The sequence below is a fragment of the Ranitomeya variabilis genome, chromosome 4 (assembly GCF_051348905.1).
Source record: "Ranitomeya variabilis isolate aRanVar5 chromosome 4, aRanVar5.hap1, whole genome shotgun sequence".
Lineage (NCBI taxonomy): Eukaryota > Metazoa > Chordata > Amphibia > Anura > Dendrobatidae > Ranitomeya > Ranitomeya variabilis.
Genome location: NC_135235.1, coordinates 647,297,599 through 647,316,847, shown reverse-complemented (window position 1 = coordinate 647,316,847; position 19,249 = coordinate 647,297,599). Strand labels below are relative to the sequence as shown.

General features: G+C 44.0%; 4 protein-coding genes across 4 annotated transcripts in view; 3 read left to right on the top strand and 1 right to left on the bottom strand.

Moving 5' to 3' along the window:
- LOC143767410 (uncharacterized) overlaps nucleotides 1-19,249 on the bottom strand; it is a 599,249-nt gene that overhangs the window by 452,078 nt on the left and 127,922 nt on the right. The window lies entirely within an intron of this gene.
- The window catches only part of LOC143767342 (uncharacterized), a 258,579-nt gene that overhangs the window by 181,633 nt on the left and 57,697 nt on the right, over nucleotides 1-19,249 (top strand). The window lies entirely within an intron of this gene.
- The window catches only part of LOC143767338 (uncharacterized), a 149,485-nt gene continuing 149,025 nt past the window's right edge, over nucleotides 18,790-19,249 (top strand). The window contains exon 1 of the mRNA XM_077255572.1: nucleotides 18,790-18,839. Within this exon, the coding sequence (XP_077111687.1) occupies nucleotides 18,813-18,839 (27 nt within the window). The 5' untranslated portion in view covers nucleotides 18,790-18,812. The remainder of the gene's footprint in view (nucleotides 18,840-19,249) is intronic.
- The window catches only part of LOC143767340 (uncharacterized), a 254,994-nt gene continuing 254,738 nt past the window's right edge, over nucleotides 18,994-19,249 (top strand). The window contains exon 1 of the mRNA XM_077255578.1: nucleotides 18,994-19,075. The gene's annotated coding sequence lies outside the window, so the exon portion shown is untranslated. The remainder of the gene's footprint in view (nucleotides 19,076-19,249) is intronic.

The following is a 19,249-nucleotide window of genomic DNA, read 5'->3' as shown; positions in this document are numbered from 1 at the left end:
TGGGCTGGCCAGTCCTTGAGCACCTTGATCTTTTTTGCCTGGAGGAACTTTGTTGTAGAGATGGATGTATGAGATGGAGCACCATCCTGCTGCAGAATGTGACCCCTTTTATGATTTGGAATATAAGAGGTAGGTAATACTTCTTGATATTTTAGGTTATTGATATTGCCTTCCACCTTGCAAATGTTTCGCACACCCCCATTCTGAATGTAACGCCAGACCATGATCTTTCCACCATCAAATATAACTGTTTTCTGGGTGTATTTTGGATCCATACGGGCTCCAGTAGGTCTCCTGCAGTATTTGTGGCAGCTGTGGTGTAATTCTACTGAAGATTCATCAGAGAAATCCACCTTCTACCACTTTTCCAGCGTCCATCTGTTTAGCAGGCTGTGGGACTTTGCAAATGCAACACTGTTTTTTTTATTTGCCTTTTGTTTAGTGCTGGCTTCTGGGCACTGATTCGACCATGGAGGTCATTTCGAGACAGAATCCTACAAACTGTTCTAGTTGACACAGGGACTTGAGGTGACCAGGCCTGTTGGAGCTCTGCTGCAGTGGAAGAGGGGCTTGCTTTGGATTTTCTAACCAACAAACCTTCCCTCTGAGCAGTTGTCTTGCGGGGTCTGCCAGACCTGGGCTTATCAAACACATCTCCAGTCTCTTCAAATCTTTTTTAAAATTCTTTGTACTTCACGCTGAGACACATTAAAGGAGCTAGCCACCTTGCAGTGAATCTGGTCTTCACCCTCTTGATAATCCAGGCTTTGGTCACAGGGTGGATTTTTGGCATGTTGTCAGAGCTCAAGTTGCAGTTCAAGTGAAAGTCTGGGGTGCTGGGTTTCATTTTATACACACACACTAATTAACCGATCATTTACTGAGCACAGGTAAGGATGGAAACTAGGATTGGATACATTATATGACCAGGCGACAAAACTTTTGTCTTGCCAAAATCTGATCATTCTGTGTACATTAACTGATCAATATTTCTGCATTGATGCCAATTTATTTCCTTAACCTAAACCACATTTCGGAGGGTTTCAGCTTTCAAAAGAATAATTTATACAACCAATGGATGAATTTAACGTCAAGTTATAAGCTTTTATTTACATAACATGGATAAGCGACATAACTTCTGTCAGGGAGTGTACTTCTCCCTGTATGCTGCTAACAAAGCAGGCAGCAACACTCAAAGGAAAAAAATAACAGGCTCTAGTTTCTCAGTGTGTGAGATATATGATGGATCACTCTGACCTCCTAGTCTAACCTCCTGAGTGACTATAAAGTAAAGATGATTAACCCCTTCACCCCCGGAGCTTTTTCCGTTTTCGTTTTTCGCTCCCCTCTTTCCCAGAGCCATAACTTTTTTATTTTTCCGTCAATTTGGCCATGTGAGGGCTTATTTTTTGCGGGACGAGTTGTACTTTTGAACGACATCATTGGTTTTAGCATGTCGTGTACTAGAAAACGGGAAAAAAATTCCAAGTGCAGTGAAATTGCAAAAAAAGTGCAATCCCACACTTGTTTTTTGCTTGCCTATTTTGCTAGGTTCACTAAATGCTAAAACTGACCTGCCATTATGATTCTCCAGGTCACTACGAGTTCATAGACACCTAACATGACTAGGTTATTTTTCACCTAAGTGGTGAAAAAAAATTCCAAACTTTGCAAAAAACAAAACAAAATTGCGCCATTTTCCGATACTCGTAGCGTCTCCATTTTTCGTGATCTGGGGTCAGGTGAGGGCTTATTTTTTGCGTGCCGAGCTGGCGTTTTTAATGATAGCATTTTGGTGTAGATACGTTCTTTTGATCGCCCGTTATTGCATTTTAATGCAATGTCGTGGCGACCAAAAAAACGTAAATCTGGCGTTTCGAATTTTTTTCTCATTACGCCATTTAGCGATCAGGTTAATGCTTTTTTTTTATTGATAGATCGGGCGATTCTGAACGCGTCGATACCAAATATGTGTAGGTTGGTTTTTTTTTTTATTGATTTATTTTGATTGGGGCGAAAAGGGGGTGATTTAAACTTTTATATTTTTTTTATTTTTTTCACATTTTTAAAAACTTTTTTTTTTTACTTTTGCCATGCTTCTATAGCCTCCATGGGAGGCTAGAAGCAGGCACAGCCCGATCGGCTCTGCTACATAACAGCGATCATCAGATCGCTGTTATGTAGCTAAAATGCAGGTGTGCTGTGAGCGCCGACCACAGGGAAGCGCTCACAGCCACCGGCAATCAGTAACCATAGAGGTCTCAAGGACCTCTATGGTTACAATGGAGGAGCATCGCCGACCCCCGATCATGTGACGGGGGTCGGCGATGCACTCATATCCGGCCGCACGGCCGGATGCGGTAGTTAAATGCCGCTGTCTGCGTTTGACAGCGGCATTTAACTAGTTAATAGCGGCGGGTGATCGCGATGTCACCCGCCGCTATTGCGCGCACATGTCAGCTGTAAAAAACAGCTGACATGTCGCGACTTTGATGTGCGCTCACCGCCGGAGCGCACATCAAAGCGGGGGTCCCGACATGTGACGTACTATTCCGTCACATGTCGGGAAGGGGTTAAACACTTTCCAAATAAGGTCACTGAAAGGAGAGGGGAAGCACAGAAAGACTTCTGCTGTACTGCCCCTCTCCCACACTGCCTGTCCATAGTTGTCAGTAATCACACTTATGACTGTTGTATACTCACTCTGCAGTGAGATCAGAGTAGGATGTCGTTCAGTGATGAGCACGTGTGCTCGTTACCCGAGTTTTTTGAGCATGCTCGGGTGTTCTCCGAGTATCTTGGGGGTGCTCATAGATTATGTTTGTGTCCCCATAACTGCATGATTTGCGACTGTTAGAAAATCTGAACACATGCAGGGATTGTTTGTTAGGGAATCCCCACATGTATTCAGGCTGTCTAGCAGCCGCAAATCATGCAGCTGCGGGGACTAAAACCATAATCTACGAGCACGCCCAAGATACTCGAGGAACAAGAACACTCTCTCATCACTAATGTCATTACATCTCACAAAGGCGTAGTTCATAACACACAGGTTACTCCTGTGTGAGATGTAAGGACTAGTAATGAGCGAATATACTTGTTACTCGAGATTTCTTGAGCACGCTCGGGTATCCTCCGAGTATTTTTTAGTGCTCGGAGATTTAGTTTTCATCGCCGCAGCTGAATGATTTACATCTATTAGCCAGCATAAGTACATGTGGGGGTTGCCTGTTTGCTAGGGAATCCCCACATGTAATCAAGCTGGCTAAGAGATGTAAATCATTCAGCTGAGGTTAGGAATACTAAATCTCCGAGCACTAAAAAAATACTTGGAGGACACCCGAGCGTGCTCGGGAAATCTCGAGTAACGAGTATATTCGCTCATCACTAGTAAGGACTAGTGATGGGCGTGTGTGATCAGCACTGCTCATTACTCGTCGAACATTGGGGTGCTCAATCGAGTATCAAGCAGTGCAGAGTATCATCTGCTGCTCGAGTGTTTGTGTCCCTGTTAGAAGTTCATTTGAATCAGGGTATAGAAAGAGAGAGAGAGAGGTGATCTGGAAAAATAGTTGAGTTTCACATTCACTTCCATTATGCTTGCACCTCGAGTCAAGCACATCTGAGCTTCCAGTGTGTTTGATTCGAGTCCCAAGCGTTCAAGCATTTCAGTGCTTGATCTTCACTAGTAATGACTGCCCGGCTCTGACCTCACTGAAGAGTGAGTAAAAGTTGCTTGCGTATAGCAGACATGAGTGTGATTACATTTCACACACTGATAAACCAGCTGTGTTCTTTTCTTTTGAGTGTTGCTGCCTGCTTATGATCTGTCAGCATCGAAGAAGGAGAAGTGTACATGGGAAGCACAGTGGCTCAGTGGTTAGCACTGCAGTCCTGGGTTCAAATCCCACCAAGGACAACATTTGCAAGGAGTTTGTATGTTCTCTCCGTGTTTGCGTAGGTTTCCTCCGGGTACTCCCAGTTTCCTCTCTCATTCCAAACTCATACTGATAGGGAATTTAGATTGCGAGCCCCATCGGGGCTGTTAAGTGCTGTAGAATATGTTGGCGCTATATAAATAAATAAATTTATTATTATTACCCTTTCCAGTGAAAACATCCGGTTAGACTTAACAAAAGTAAACTCATTAAGTACTAAGTACTTTGATTGCTCATATCTCCACAACAGAGGGGTCAAATTTAAAAAAAAATTCTGTTCTGCAAACACTATTACATCGTGTATACAGTTTAAAATGAAAATTTGCTGAAAGGTCCTCTTAAAAAATACATTATGCATGTTCATGGTTCACCACGAGCAAGAAGACCTTCTTAGGCCGGCGTCACACTAGCGAGTTTTACGGATGTATGAGCGCAGAAAATACGTCCAGAAAATACGCATTGCACACAGCCCAATGATTCTCTATAGCCCAGCTCCTATCTGCTGTATATTGCGCATCCGTAATATACGGTATGTTACGGCCATAGAAAATCGCAGCATGCTGCATTTGTCAGCGTATTGCGCAAAAAATACGCCAATGAAAGTCTATGGGGGCGAGAAAATTACGGATTACACATGGACCATGCGTGTGACTTGCGAGAAATACGCACCGATGTTCTGAAGAAAAGCCGGCAATTCACCGCGGTGCACAGTAAAATCACACTGACAGAATAGAATAGGTAGAATAAATGTGTACACATACAATAGGTATATATATATATATATATATATGTCAGTGAGACACACACACACATATATATATATATTATGTATATTTATTTATATTTAATTCAGCGCTAGATAGCAGAAAAGGCGGTAATTCAATTGCCGCTTTTGCTATCTCCTTCACAAATCCGACAGGATATGAGACATGGTTTACATACAGTAAACCATCTCATATCCCTTCTTTTATTACATATTCCTCTTTACTAATGTAACAAGTGTCTCTGTGTCAAATTTGGGGTCTAATTGGCGTGGGCTCCCGCGCAATTTTCTCCGCCAGAGTGGGAAAGCCAGTGACTGAGGACAGATATTAATAGCCTAGAGAGGGTCCATGGTTATAGGACCCCCCTGGCTAGAAACATCTGCCCCCAGCCACCCCAGTAAAGGCACATCTGTAAGATGCGCCTATTCTGGCACTTAGCCTCTCTCTCTTCCCACTCCCCTGTAGCGATGGGATATGGGGTAATAAAGGGTTAATGTCACCTTGCTATTGTAAGATGACATTAAGCCAGGTTAATAATGGAGAGGCGTTAATTATGACACCTATCCATTATTAATCCAATAGTATGAAATGGTTAATAAAACACATTATTAAAAAGTATTTGAATTAAATAAAGACACATGGTGTTGTAATATTTTATTATACTCTTAATCCACCTGAAGACCCTTGTCACCTGAAATAAAGTAAAAAAAAAAAAACAACAACAATATTCCACACCTTCCGTCGTTCAGTCTTGTCCCACGCTGTAAATCCATCTGAAGGGGTTAAATCATTTTACACCCAGGAGCTCTGCTAATGCAGCTGTGCTCCTGACTGTAAAACTTTGTGAATAAATGGAATGCAGGGGAATGTCCTGTAGTTACCTCGAGTCGCAGTGATGCGCCCCCTGCTGGATGAACTCATATGAACTCGAGCCTGGGAACTTTTCAGAATATTTTCCCAGGCTCGAGTTCATATGAGTTCATCCAGCAGAGGTCGCATCACCGCGACTCGAGGTAACTACAGTACATCAATAGGAATCCGCAGGTGTAAAACTGCAGGTGAAATCTGCACAAAAATGCTATATATCCACGGGTAAAACGTAGTGTGCAGTACAGTAAAATATCTGTCTTAGGCCTTCTGGGGGAGGGAACAGCTCAGGACATTAACAGGAGCTTTGTCTCTCTACCATCAAGAATACCCCGGGACAGGGATAAATTGAGGCCTCTCTTTCTTACCGAAAACCATCACAGCGTGACACCTCATATAATTTTATCAACTGAAAAATAAAATCTAGTCTCTCAGATTATTGTGTTAAAAATCTATTTCTATCTATTTAAGTAGTTAAACATTAGGGAAAAAAAAAACTATAAATTTGGTTTCAGAATAACTATAGTGAGCCAAAGTAAGCAGATAATTTATACCTCAAATGAAAGTTGTAAAAACAGAACCCAAACACAATTGAATAATTGTAGAACTGCTTTTTTTTTATTCTTCACATACATTTTCCCCATTTTGCAGTACATCATATAGTAAAGTGAGTGGTGTAATTCAAAGCTACACCTCGTCCTGTGCAAAGTGGGTTTGTTAATGAAAAAATCTCATATATCAGGATCTGTCTCCTGAATTGGATTGTGGTGGTGAATATACAGTATATGCAAAGGGAAAAACTCATTTTAAAAATCCCCTCACAACGACGGGTGATAGGAGCCTTCCTACTAGACTCTAGTATTAGGGACGAGAGAGCTGTGTACCAATGCTGACACATTCCAACTTTAGAGACTGGTCTGTAAGTTGTTCCAAAGGCTGAATTATTGTCATCTGAGGATTCTAACAGTTCAACTATAGATAAAACTATGGACTTTTACTACAAAGTGTCTTAAAATTGTATAATCCTGTTGAATGGGACACAAAGTTAAAGCTTATACTGCAACTTCAGGAGAGAGAGCCTGCCGAATGCCAAGCCAATTTAGAAACTGCACATCTTGATGCAGGAACAGTGCGATCCACAGAGTATAAACCATCCATCAATCCACGGTTACAAATTAGGAGTCCATAAAGGTACCAAATCCAGTAGAAAGTCCAAAAGAACAGACAACATACAGAGAAAAAAGAAACAAAAGAGTAGCTGCTGCTGCAATGGGCTGCCAGTAGCACGGAGCCGTGTTATCTCCTCTGACTTGCATATAGCAGACAGACATGTCTGCTCACTCCAGAGTCTGGGGAAACAGAGACCTCACATAATGCTCCATATAGTATAAAGGCCCCCTATAGTGCACCATACAGTATAATGGCCCAACATACAGTACTTAATCATTTTTTTTTTTTTTCCCTTGACATTTTAAGTTATTAGGGACATTCTTAATTTTTATACATAGGGCATCTTCATTAATCAATGCATACTAAACTGCATCTGACCTTCAGGCTAAGTTCACACGTTGCAGAATTGCCGCGGAAATTTCCGCGGCAATTCTGCGCCTCCTGCCGCGGGTATATCGCATGCTGAATTAGCATGCATATACCCGCAGAAAACTAGCGTTTTGCAAGCATAATTAGCTTGCAGAATGCTAGAGTTTTCCAAGCGATCTGTAGCATCGCTTGGAAAATGATTGACAGGTTGGTCACACTTGTCAAACATAGTGTTTGACAAGTGTGACCAACTTTTTACTATAGATGCTGCCTGTGCCGCATCTATAGTAAAAGATAGAATGTATAAAAAAAATAAAAAACATGGTATACTCACCTGCAGACCTCAGCGGCGTCCGTTCCTATAGCTGTTGTGCGGTGAAGGGCCTGTGATGACGTAACGGTTTGTGATTGGTCACGTGACCGGTCACATGCGGTCTCGCGACCAATCACAAGACAGCGACGTCATCGCAGGTCCTTCACCGCCCAGCAGCTATAGGAACTGAAGCGGCAGCGTGCAGGGGAGAGGCCGGAAGACTGCGGGGGACATCGAAGGTGAGTATATCGCTATTTTTTATTTTAATTCTTTTATTTTTTACCAATTATATGGTGCCCAGTCCGTGGAGGAGAGTCTCCTCTCCTCCACCCTGGGTACCAACCGCACATGATCTGCTTACTTCCCGCATGGTGTGCACAGCCCCGTGCGGGAAGTAAGCAGATCAATGCACTCCTATGGGTGCAGAATCGCCGCGATTCCGCAATTTTAATGAACATGCTGCGTTTTTTTCTGGAATGCGATTCCGCTCAGGAAAAAAATGCAGCATGTGCACAAAAAATGCAGAATGCATTCTATTACATAGGATGCTTAATGGTAGCGTTTTTTCGCGGTTTTATAGCGTTTTTATAGCGAAAAAACGCGAAAAATATGCTACGTGTGCACACAGCCTCACATCAACGGTGAGCTGACTCTCCCTGTCCCCTACTCCCTGCATAATGACCTTATCAGAGACTCTTACTGAATAATGATGTGAATCACTAAGGCCATGTGCACACGTTCAGGATTTTTCGCGTTTTTTCGCTATAAAAACGCGAAAAAAACGCTTACATATGCCTCCTATTATTAACAGGGTATTCCGCATTTTTTGTGCAAATGTTGCATTTTTTTCCGCAAAAAAATCGCATTGCGGAAAAAAAAGCAACATGTTCATTAAAAATGCGGAATTGCGGGGATTCCGCACACCTAGGAGTGCATTGATCTGCTTACTTCCCGCACGGGGCTATGCCCACCATGTGGGAAGTAAGCAGATTATGTGCGGTTGGTACCCAGGGTGGAGGAGAGGAGACTCTCCTCCACGGACTGGGCACCATATAATTGGTAAAAAAAAAATAAATTAAATAAAAAATAGTGATATACTCACCCTCTGATGGCCCCCGAAGTGTTGCCGCCTCTCCAGTGCATGCTCTCTCTTCCGTTCCTATAGATGGTGTGGTTCAGGACCTGTGATGACGTCGCTGTCTTGTGATTGGTCGCGTGACCGCTCATGTGACTCACGCGACCAATCACAAGCCGAGACGTCATCGAAGGTCCTGAACCACACCGGCATCTATAGGAACGGACGCCGCTGAGGAGATTGGCTGTCTGCAGAGGGTGAGTATAACCATTTTTTTAATTTTTTTAATTATTTTTAAACATTCTATCTTTTACTATAGATGCTGCATAAGCAGCATCTATAGTAAAAAGTTGGTCACACTTGTCAAACAGTATGTTTGACAAGTGTGACCAACTTGTCAATCAGTTTTCCAAGCGATGCTACAGATCGCTTGGAAAACTTTAGCATTCTGCAAGCTAATTACGCTTGCAGAATGCTAAAAAAACCGCGAAAAAAACGCAAAAAAAAATGCGGATTTCTTGCAGAAAATTTCCGGTTTTCTTCAGGAAATTTCTGCAAGAAATCCGGACGTGTGCACATACCCTAAGAGCAGTGCTGCATATAGGAGATATCCATATACGCTTTGTACACACACACTGCTCAGCTTCGTACACATGGCTCTGCTCCCTGCACACACAACTTTGTTCCATACACCTCGTACGGATTGACATGGCAAGGAAGGACCTACTGACAATCTGCATGGCACCAGGAGATGGAACATGATCCTTGATGCGAACAACTGGCTAAGACGATGGTGCAAACAACAAGGATTCGGATTCCTGGACCAGGGTGTGAATTATCTGTACGACGAACTCCTCGTCAGTGATGGAATGCACCTCAGCAAACCTGGGAAACACATTCGCCAGAAGACTCACTACACTTATCAGTAGGGCGTTAAACTAGAAGAAGAGGGGATGGGAAGAAAAACATTAGACTCGAACATGAAGCCAGAAAATATACTCATGAAGGATATGAGGTGCGGCAAAGAAGACCCAAGATAACATACTCAGAAGGGAGGTAAGAAAATTTCTAAAACAATCCACAGGGAGGAACGAAACAAAATCCTCTAAACAGCATGCTCGCAAATGCCAGGAGCCTGACAAACAAGATGGAAGAACTAGAAGCAGAAATATCTACAGGTAACTATGACATAGTGGGAATAACCGAGACATGGTTAGATGAAAGCTATGACTGGGCAGTTAACTTACATGGTTACAGTCTGTTCAGAAAGGATTGTAAAAATCAGAGAGGAGGAAGGGTTTGTCTTTGTGGAAAAAGTCTTGTCTAAAGTCCACTTTAAGGGCTGTCCCACACGTCCAGATAATTCCGGTACCGGAATAAATCGGTACCGGAGTTATCCGTGTCCGTGTGCCTGGGAACTCACGGAGGCCATACGTGCGGCACACGTGTGCCGCCCGTATGGCGAGTGGGTACCACACGGAGCGTGTGGTACCCACTCTGCATGGTGCTGAAGCTGCGATTCATATCTTCCCTGCAGCAGCGTTTGCTGCAGAGAAAATATGAAGAATAGTGTTTAAAATAAAGATCCATGTGTCCGCCGCCCCCCCACCCCCTGTGCGCCCCCCCGCTGTTCAGAAAATACTTACCCGCTCCCTCGCTGCTTCCTGGTCTGGCCGCGGGGGGTATTTTCTGTATTTTCTGACCAGCGGGGGGGCGCACAGGGGGTGGGGGGGCGGCGGACACCTAAATCTTTATTTTTAACACTATTCTTCATATTTTCTCTACAGCAAACGCTGCTGCAGGGAAGATATGAATACCGGCTTCAGCACCATGTGGGGGGGACAGCGCTTACTGTAGCGCTGTCTCCTGCACGCACACGGACCCCAGACGGAGAATTTCCGTGTGAGGTCCGTGTTTTACGCGGACCCATTGACTCTATTGGGTCCGTGTAAAACGTGCGCTCCCACGAACACTGACATGTCTCCGTGTTTGGCACACGGAGACACGGTCCGCAAAAAATCAATGACATCTGAACAGATGCATTGATTTTTATGGGTCTACGTGTGTCAGTGTCTCCAGTACGTGAGGAAACTGTCACCTCACGTACCGGAGCCACTGACGTGTGAAACCGGCCTAAGGGAGGATATTAGCGAAGGGAATGAGGATGTCGAGTCCATGAGTCGAAATGCATGGAGGGAAAAATAGTAACAAAATTATCATTGGGGTCTGTTACAAACCCCGAAATATAACAGAAATCATGGAAAATCTACTACTAAAGCAGATAGATGAAGCTGCAACCCATAATGAGGTCCTTGTTATGGGGGACTTTAACCCCTTTGCCAGCTGACGGAATAGTAAGTCAGCTGGCAGTATCCCCCGCTTTGAGGTGGGCTACGGCGATGAGCCCACTTCAATGCCGCGACATGTCAGCTGTTTTCAACAGCTGACAAATGCGCGCAATGGGTGCGACCGAATCGCGATCCGCCCACGCCCATTAACTAGTTAAATGCCGCTCTCAAACTCTGACAGCGGCATTTAACAAACGCTGCCGGAAGTACTCGCACCGCTGACCCCCGTCACGTGATCGGGGGTCATCGGTGCGTTGCCATCACAAACAGAGGTCTCCTTGAGACCTCTATGGTTGCTGATGGCAGATTGTTATGAGCTCCATCCTGTGGTCGGCGCTCATAGCAAGTCTGCAATTCTGCTGCATAGAGGTGATCTGTGCATCTCTATGTACCAGAGGCGATCAAGTAGTGCATGCATCTAGGCTATTGAAGCATGCCGAAAAAAAAAATGTGTTTACAAATATTTTAAAAATATATAAAAGTTCAAATCACCCCCCTTTCGCCCCAATCAAAATAAAGCAAAAAAAAAATCAAACCTACATGTATTTGGTGTCACCGCGTTCAAAATCGCCCAATCAATAAAAAAAGGCTCAACCTGATCGCTAAACGAGAAAAAAAATTAAAGTGCCAAAATTATGTTTTATTTGGTCGCCACGACATGACATTAAAATGCAATAATGGACGATCAAAAGAACGTATCTGCACCAAAATGTTATCATTAAAAACATCAGCTTGGCACGCAAAAAATAAGCCCTCACCCGACCCCAGATGACAAAAAATTGAGACACTACCGTTATCTGAAAGTTGCGCAAATTTTCTTTTTTTTTTTAGCAAAATTTGGAATTTCTTTTACCACTTGCATAAAAGAGAACCTAGACATGTTTGGTGTCTATGAACTCGTAATGACCTGGAGAATCATAATGGCAGGTTAGTTTTAGCATTTGGTGAACCTAGCAAAAAAGCCAAACAAAAAACAAGTGTGGGATTGCACTTTTTTTGCAATTTCATCGCACTTGTATTTTTTTTCCCGTTTTGTGGTACATGACATGGTAAAACCAATGGTACTGTTCAAAAGTACAACTCGTCTCACAAAAAATAAGCCCCCACATGCCCATATTGAAGGAAATATAAAAAAGTTATGGCTCTGGAAAGAAGGGGAGCGGAAAACGAAAAAAGCTGTAGGGGTGAAGGGGTTAACTACCTGGATATTAACTGGGAAACAGACATGCAAAATCCATAAAGGCAACAGGTTTCTGCTAATAATTTTTCTTTGTTCTCTTTCACAATTGGTGCAGAATCCAACCAAAGGAGCAGCACTTTTAGGGTACCGTCACACATTGAAATTTTCATCGCTGCGACGGCACGATTCGTGACGTCGCAGCGATCGTATGATCATCGCTCCAGCGTCGTAGACTGCGGTCACACGTTGCAATCACGGCGCTGGAGCGATGCCGAAGTCCCCGGGTAACCAGGGTAAACATCGGGTAACTAAGCGCAGGGCCGCGCTTAGTAACCCGATGTTTACCCTGGTTACCAGCGTAAACGTAAAAAAACAAACCGTACATACTCACCCGTCGGTGTCCTTCAGGTCCCTTGCTGTCTGCTTCCTGCTCTGAGTGCAGCCGTACAGTGAGAGCAGAGCGCAGCACCGCTGTGATCTGCTCTCACTTTCCGGCCGGCACTCAGAGCAGGAAGCAGACAGCAAGGGACCTGAAGGACACCGACGGGTGAGTATGTACGGTTTGTTTTTTTACGTTTACGCTTGTAACCAGGGTAAACATCGGGTTACTAAGCGCGGCCCTGCGCTTAGTTACCCGATGTTTACCCTGGTTACAAGCGAAGACATCGCTGGATCGCTGTCACACACAACGATCCAGCGATGTCAGCGGGAGATCCAGCGACGAAAGAAAGTTCCAAACGATTTGCTACGACGTACGATTTTCAGCAGGGTGTCTGATCGCAGTAGCGTGTCAGACACAGCGATATCGTAACGATATCGCTAGAACGTCACGAATCGTAACGTCGTAGCGATGGAAATTTCAATGTGTGACGGTACCCTTAGACCTAATACTATCTAATAGACCTGACAGAATAACAAATCTGCAGGTTGTCTGGCATCTAGGAAACAGCGACCACAATATTCTACAGTTTCACTTGTCTTTCGCTATGGGGACTTCTCAGGGAGTCCCAAAAACAATAGACTTTAGGAAGGCAAAGTTTGACCAGCTTAGAGATTCCCTTAATCTGGTTGACTGGGACAATATCCTCAGAAATAAGAATACAGATAATAAATGGGAAATGCGTAAGAACATCCTAAATAGGCACTGTAAGCGGTTTATACCTTATGGGAAAAGAAATAGGAAAAACCAAATGTGGCTAAACCAAGAAGTAAGAGGGACAATTAACAGTAAAAAGAAAGCATTTAAACTAATAAAGCAGGATGGCACAGTTGAAGCTCTAAAAAACTATAGGGAGAAAAATACTTTATTTAAAAAACTAATTAAAGCTGCCAAAAAGGAAACAGAGAAGCACATTGCTGAGGAGAGTAAAACTAACCCCAAACTGTTCAACTATATCAATAGTAAAAGAATCAAAAGTGAAAGTGTAGGCCCCTTAAAAAATTGTGAGGAAAGAATGGTTGTAGATGACGAGGAAAAAGCTAATATATTAAACACCTTCTTCTCCACGGTATTCACGGTGGAAAATGAAATGCTAGGTAAAATGCAAAAAGACAGAGAAAACCCTATATTAAGGGTCACCAATCTAACCCAAGAAGAGGTGCGAAACCGGCTAAATAAGATTAAAATAGGTAAATCTCCGGGTCCGGATGGCATACACCCACGAGTACTAAGAGAACTAAGTAATACATAGTAACATAGTAACATAGTTATTAAGTTTGAAGGAAGACTTTAAGTCCACCTAGTTCAACCCATAGCCTAACCTAACATGCCCTAACATGTTGATCCAGAGGAAGGCAAAAAAAACCAAGTGGCAAATAGTAAGCTCCACTTTGGGGAAAAAAATTCCTTCCCGACTCCACATACGGCAATCAGACTAGTTCCCTGGATCAACGCCCTATCAAGGAATCTAGTGTATATACCCTGTAACATTATACTTTTCCAGAAAGGTATCCAGTCCCCTCTTAAATTTAAGTAATGAATCACTCATTACAACATCATACGGCAGAGAGTTCCATAGTCTTACTGCTCTTACAGTAAAGAACCCGCGTCTGTTATTATGTTTAAACCTTCTTTCCTCCAGACGTTGAGGATGCCCCCTTATCCCTGTCTCAGGTCTATGATTAAAAAGATCATCAGAAAGGTCTTTGTACTGTCCCCTCATATATTTATACATTAACATAAGATCACCCCTTAGTTTTTGTTTTTCCAAACTAAATAGCCCCAAGTGTAATAACCTATCTTGGTATGGCAGACCCCCCAGTCCTCTAATAACCTTGGTCGCTCTTCTCTGCACCCACTCTAGTTCAGCTATGTCTTTCTTATACACCGGAGACCAGAACTGTGCACAGTATTCTAAGTGTGGTCGAACTAGTGACTTGTATAGAGGTAAAATTATGTTCTCCTCATGAGCATCTATGCCTCTTTTAATGCATCCCATTATTATATTTGCCTTTGTAGCAGCTGCCTGACACTGGCCACTAAATGCGAGTTTGTCATCCACCCATACTCCCAGGTCTTTTTCATTGACGGTTTTGCCCAGAGTTTTAGAATTAAGCACATAGTTATACATCTTATTACTTCTACCCAAGTGCATGACCTTACATTTATCCTCATTAAAGCTCATTTGCCATTTATCAGCCCAAGCTTCTAGTTTACATAAATCATCCTGTAATATAAAATTGTCCTCCTCTGTATTGATTACCCTGCAGAGTTTAGTGTCATCTGCAAATATTGAAATTCTACTCTGAATGCCCCCTACAAGGTCATTAATAAATATGTTAAAAAGAAGAGGGCCCAATACTGACCCCTGTGGTACCCCACTGCTAACCGCGACCCAGTCCGAGTGTGCTCCATTAATAACCACCCTTTGTTTCCTATCCCTGAGCCAGCTCTTAACCCACTTACACATATTTTCCCCTATCCCCATTACTCTCATTTTATGTAACAACCTTTTGTGTGGCACCGTATCAAAAGCTTTTGAAAAGTCCATATACACTACGTCCACTGCGTTCCCTTGGTCCAGTCCGGAACTTACCTCTTCATAGAAGCTGGTCACATTAGTCTGACATAAACGGTCCCTAGTAAACTCGTGCTGATACTGGGTCATGAGGTTATTCCTCTTCAGATACTCCAGCATAGCATCCCTTAGAATGCCCTCCAGGATTTTACCCACAGTAGAGGTTAAGCTTACTGGCCTATAATTACCGAGTTCAGTTTTTGTCCCCTTTTTGAATATTGGCACCACATTTGCTATACGCCAGTCCTGTGGTACAGACCCTGTTATTATGGAGTCTTTAAAGATTAAAAATAATGGTCTATCAATGACTGTACTTAATTCCTGCAGTACTCGGGGGTGTATACCATCCGGGCCCGGAGATTTGTCAATTTTAGTGATTTTTAGACGCCGCCGTACTTCCTGCTGGGTTAAGCAGGTGACATTTATTGGGGAATTTTTATCACTAGTCATATTGGCTGCCATGGGATTTTCTTGTGTAAATACTGATGAAAAAAAGTCATTTAGCAGATTGGCTTTTTCCTCATCCTCATCCACCATTTCACCCAGACTATTTTCAAGGAGGCCAACACTATAATTTTTTAGTTTCTTAATGTATTAGACAAACAATTATTTCTTATATTTAGGGACTCTATAGCGAGGGGGTCTGTTCCACAGGACTGGCGCATAGCAAATGTGGTAGCAATATTCAAACAAAGCTCTAAAAGTGAACCTGAAAATTATAGGCCAGTAAAGGTACCTTCACATTAAGCGACGCTGCAGCGATAGCGACAACGATGCCGATCGCTGCAGCGTCGCTGTTTGATCGCTGGAGAGCTGTCACACAGACCGCTCTCCAGCGACCAACGATGCCGAGGTCCCCGGGTAACCAGGGTAAACATCGGGTTACTAAGCGCAGGGCCGCACTTAGTAACCCGATGTTTACCCTGGTTACCAGCGTAAAATGTAAAAAAAACAAACAATACATACTTACATTCGCGTCCCCCGGCGTCCGCTTCCTGCACTGACTGAGCGCCGGCCCTAATAGCAGAGCGGTGATGTCACCGCTGTGCTGTACTTTCACTTTCACTTTACGGCGCTCAGTCAGTGTGGGAAGCGGACGCCGGGGGACGCGAAGGTGAGTATGTACTGTTTGTTTTTTTTACATTTTACACTGGTAACCAGGGTAAACATCGGGTTACTAAGCGCGGCCCTGCGCTTAGTAACCTGATGTTTACCCTGGTTACCAGTGTAAAACATCGCTGGTATCGTTGCTTTTGGTGTCAAACACGACGATACACGCCGGTCTGACGACCAAATAAAGTTCTGAACTTTGTTCAACGACTAGCGATATCACAGCAGGATCCTGATCGCTGCTGCCTGTCAAACTAAACGATATCGCTAGCCAGGACGCTGCAACGTCACGGATCGCTAGCGATATCGTTTAGTGTGAAGGTACCTTAAGTCTAACCACTATTGTTGGTAAAATATTTGAAGGGTTTCTGAGAGATGTTATTCTGGATTATCTGAATGAGAATAAGGCTATGTGCCCACATTGCTTTTTTTAAGTGTTTTTGCTGCGATTCTCCATGGCGGAAACGCTTAAAAAACGCTTACAAACAGCATCCCATTGATTTCTAATGCATTACGCAATTGTTGTGCCCATGCTGCGTTTTATTCGTGGCAGAAACGCATCGCGGAAAAAAAATGCAGCATGTTCATTATTTTTGCGGAATCGCGGCAATTCCGCACCCTTACACATGCATTAGAAATCTGCTTGAAAAATGCATGGAAAATGCGGTAAATACGCGGTAAAAACTCATATAAACCACGTCTAAATCCACATTTTTCCAGCCAAGGGTATGCAGAATTGAAGCAGAAAATTCTGCTTCTATTCTGCAACGTGGGCACATAGCCTAACTGTTTAACTCCATATCAGCATGGGTTTATGAGGAATCGCTCATGTCAAACCAATCTAATCTGTTTTTATGAAGAGGTAAGCTATCGACTGGACCAAGGTGAGTCATTGGACGTGGTATATCTCGATTTTTCCAAAGCGATTCATACCGTGCCACCCAAGAGGTTGGTACACAAAATGAAAATGCTCGGTCTGGGGAAAATGTGTGTAAATGGGTAAGCAACTGGCTTAGTGATAGAAAGCAGAGGGTGGTTATAAATGGTATAGTCTCTAACTGAGTCGCTGTGATCAGTGGGGTACCGCAGGGGTCGGTGTTGGGAGCTATTCTCTTCAACATATTCATTAATGATCTGGTAGAAGGTTTACACAGTAAAATATCGATATTTGCAGATGATACAAAACTATGTAAAGCAGTTAATACAAGAGAAGATAGTATTCTGCTACAGATGGATCTGGATAAGTTGGAAACTTGGGCTGAAAGGTGGTAGATGCAGTTTAACAATGATAAATGTAAGGTTATACAAATGGGAAGAAGGAATCAATATCACCATTACACACTGAACAGGAAACCACTGGGTAAATCTGACATGGAGAAGGACTTGGGGATCCTAGTTAATGATAAACTTACCCTGGACAGCCAGTGCCAGGCCGCGGCTGCCAAGGCAAACAGGATCATGGGGTGCATTAAGAGGTTTGGATACACATGATGAGAGCATTATACTGCCTCTGTACAAATCCCTAGTTAGACCGCACATGGAGTACTGTATACAGTTTTGGGCACCGGTGCTCAGGAAGGATATAATGGGACTAGAGCGAGTACAAAGGAGGGCAACAAAATTAATAAAGGGGATGGGGAACAACAATACACAGGGTGATTAGCAAAATTAGGATTATTTAGTCTAGAAAAAAGAGGACCGAGGGGCGATGAATAATTATGTATAAGTATATAAGGGGACAATACAAATATCTCTCTGAGGATCTGTTTATACCAAGGAAGGTGACGGTCACATTCTCTGCGTCTGGAGGAGAGAAGGTTTATCCACCAACATAGAAGAGGATTCTTTACTGTTAGGGCAGTGAGAATCTGGAATTCCTTGCCTGAGGAGGTGGTGATGGCGGACTCAGTCGAGGGGTTCGAGAAAGGCCTGGATGTCTTCCAGGAGCGTAACAATATTGTAGATCTGGGAATTTATTCTGCCGGAATTTAGGCTGAACTGGATGGACAAATGTATTTTTTCGGCCTTGCTATGTTACTATGTTACACGCAGCTCTGCTCTGTACACACGTGGCTCCGCTCCGTACACCTCAAACACATGCGGCTCCGCTCCGTACACCTCATACACACACGGCTCCGCTCTGTACACCTCATACACACACAGCTCTACTCTGTACACCTCGAACACATGCGGCTCTTCTCTGTACACATGCGGCTCTGCTCCCTACATGTTGTACACACACTGCTCCGCTCCTTACACCTCGAACACACACAGTCCACTCCGTACACCTTGTACACATGCGGCTCTGCTCCGTTCACCTCATATACACACGGCTCCGCTCCGTACACCTCGAACACACACGGTCCACTCCGTACACCTCGTACACACATGGCTCCGCTCCGTACACCTCGTACACACACGGCTCCGCTCCGTACACCTCATACACACACGGCTCCGCTCCGTACACCTCGTACACACACGGCTCTGCTACATCCACCCTGTAAACCCCTCCTGACCCCACATAGAAACTTCCCCTCATCCAGCACCATGACAACCAGCACAGCAGAGTCCTGTATATACTGAGGCCCCTGATCATGTGACCCCTGACTCCTCCCCTCCTGTGACCTCATCCCAGGTCCTGTGCGCACAGAACAGCCATATATGTGGTGTGCGGCTCTGCAGGTGGAGGTAGGTGCTGGAGATTCCCCATTACTGGGCGGGGGGCAGTGGGCAGTAACCCCTCCATTCCCGGAGATAGTGCCCCCTTATACCAGTGCTCGCAGCTCCATTGTGACCCCAGTTCTCCATTACTTCCTCTTTGTCTCCTCCTCTGACAGGAAGCTTCGCTCTTCCTTCCTGTGGGGCAGAGATGGTGGGAAGTGGCTGTAGCTGTAGTGAGTGGAGCCTTTTCCCTGCGCTCAGCTGTAAGTAGTGCAGTTATTGTGTGTATTTCGCCTCTGTGCCGTCTGTGTATAGACACTAATGTGAGGCTGGGGGGGGCGATGGGAACCCTCGGGCAGTTCTGGGGCTCTCTTTTTAACCCTATCCACACTCTGAGATCATGATTGTATGGTCCTGATGGTCGCAATGGAAATCCA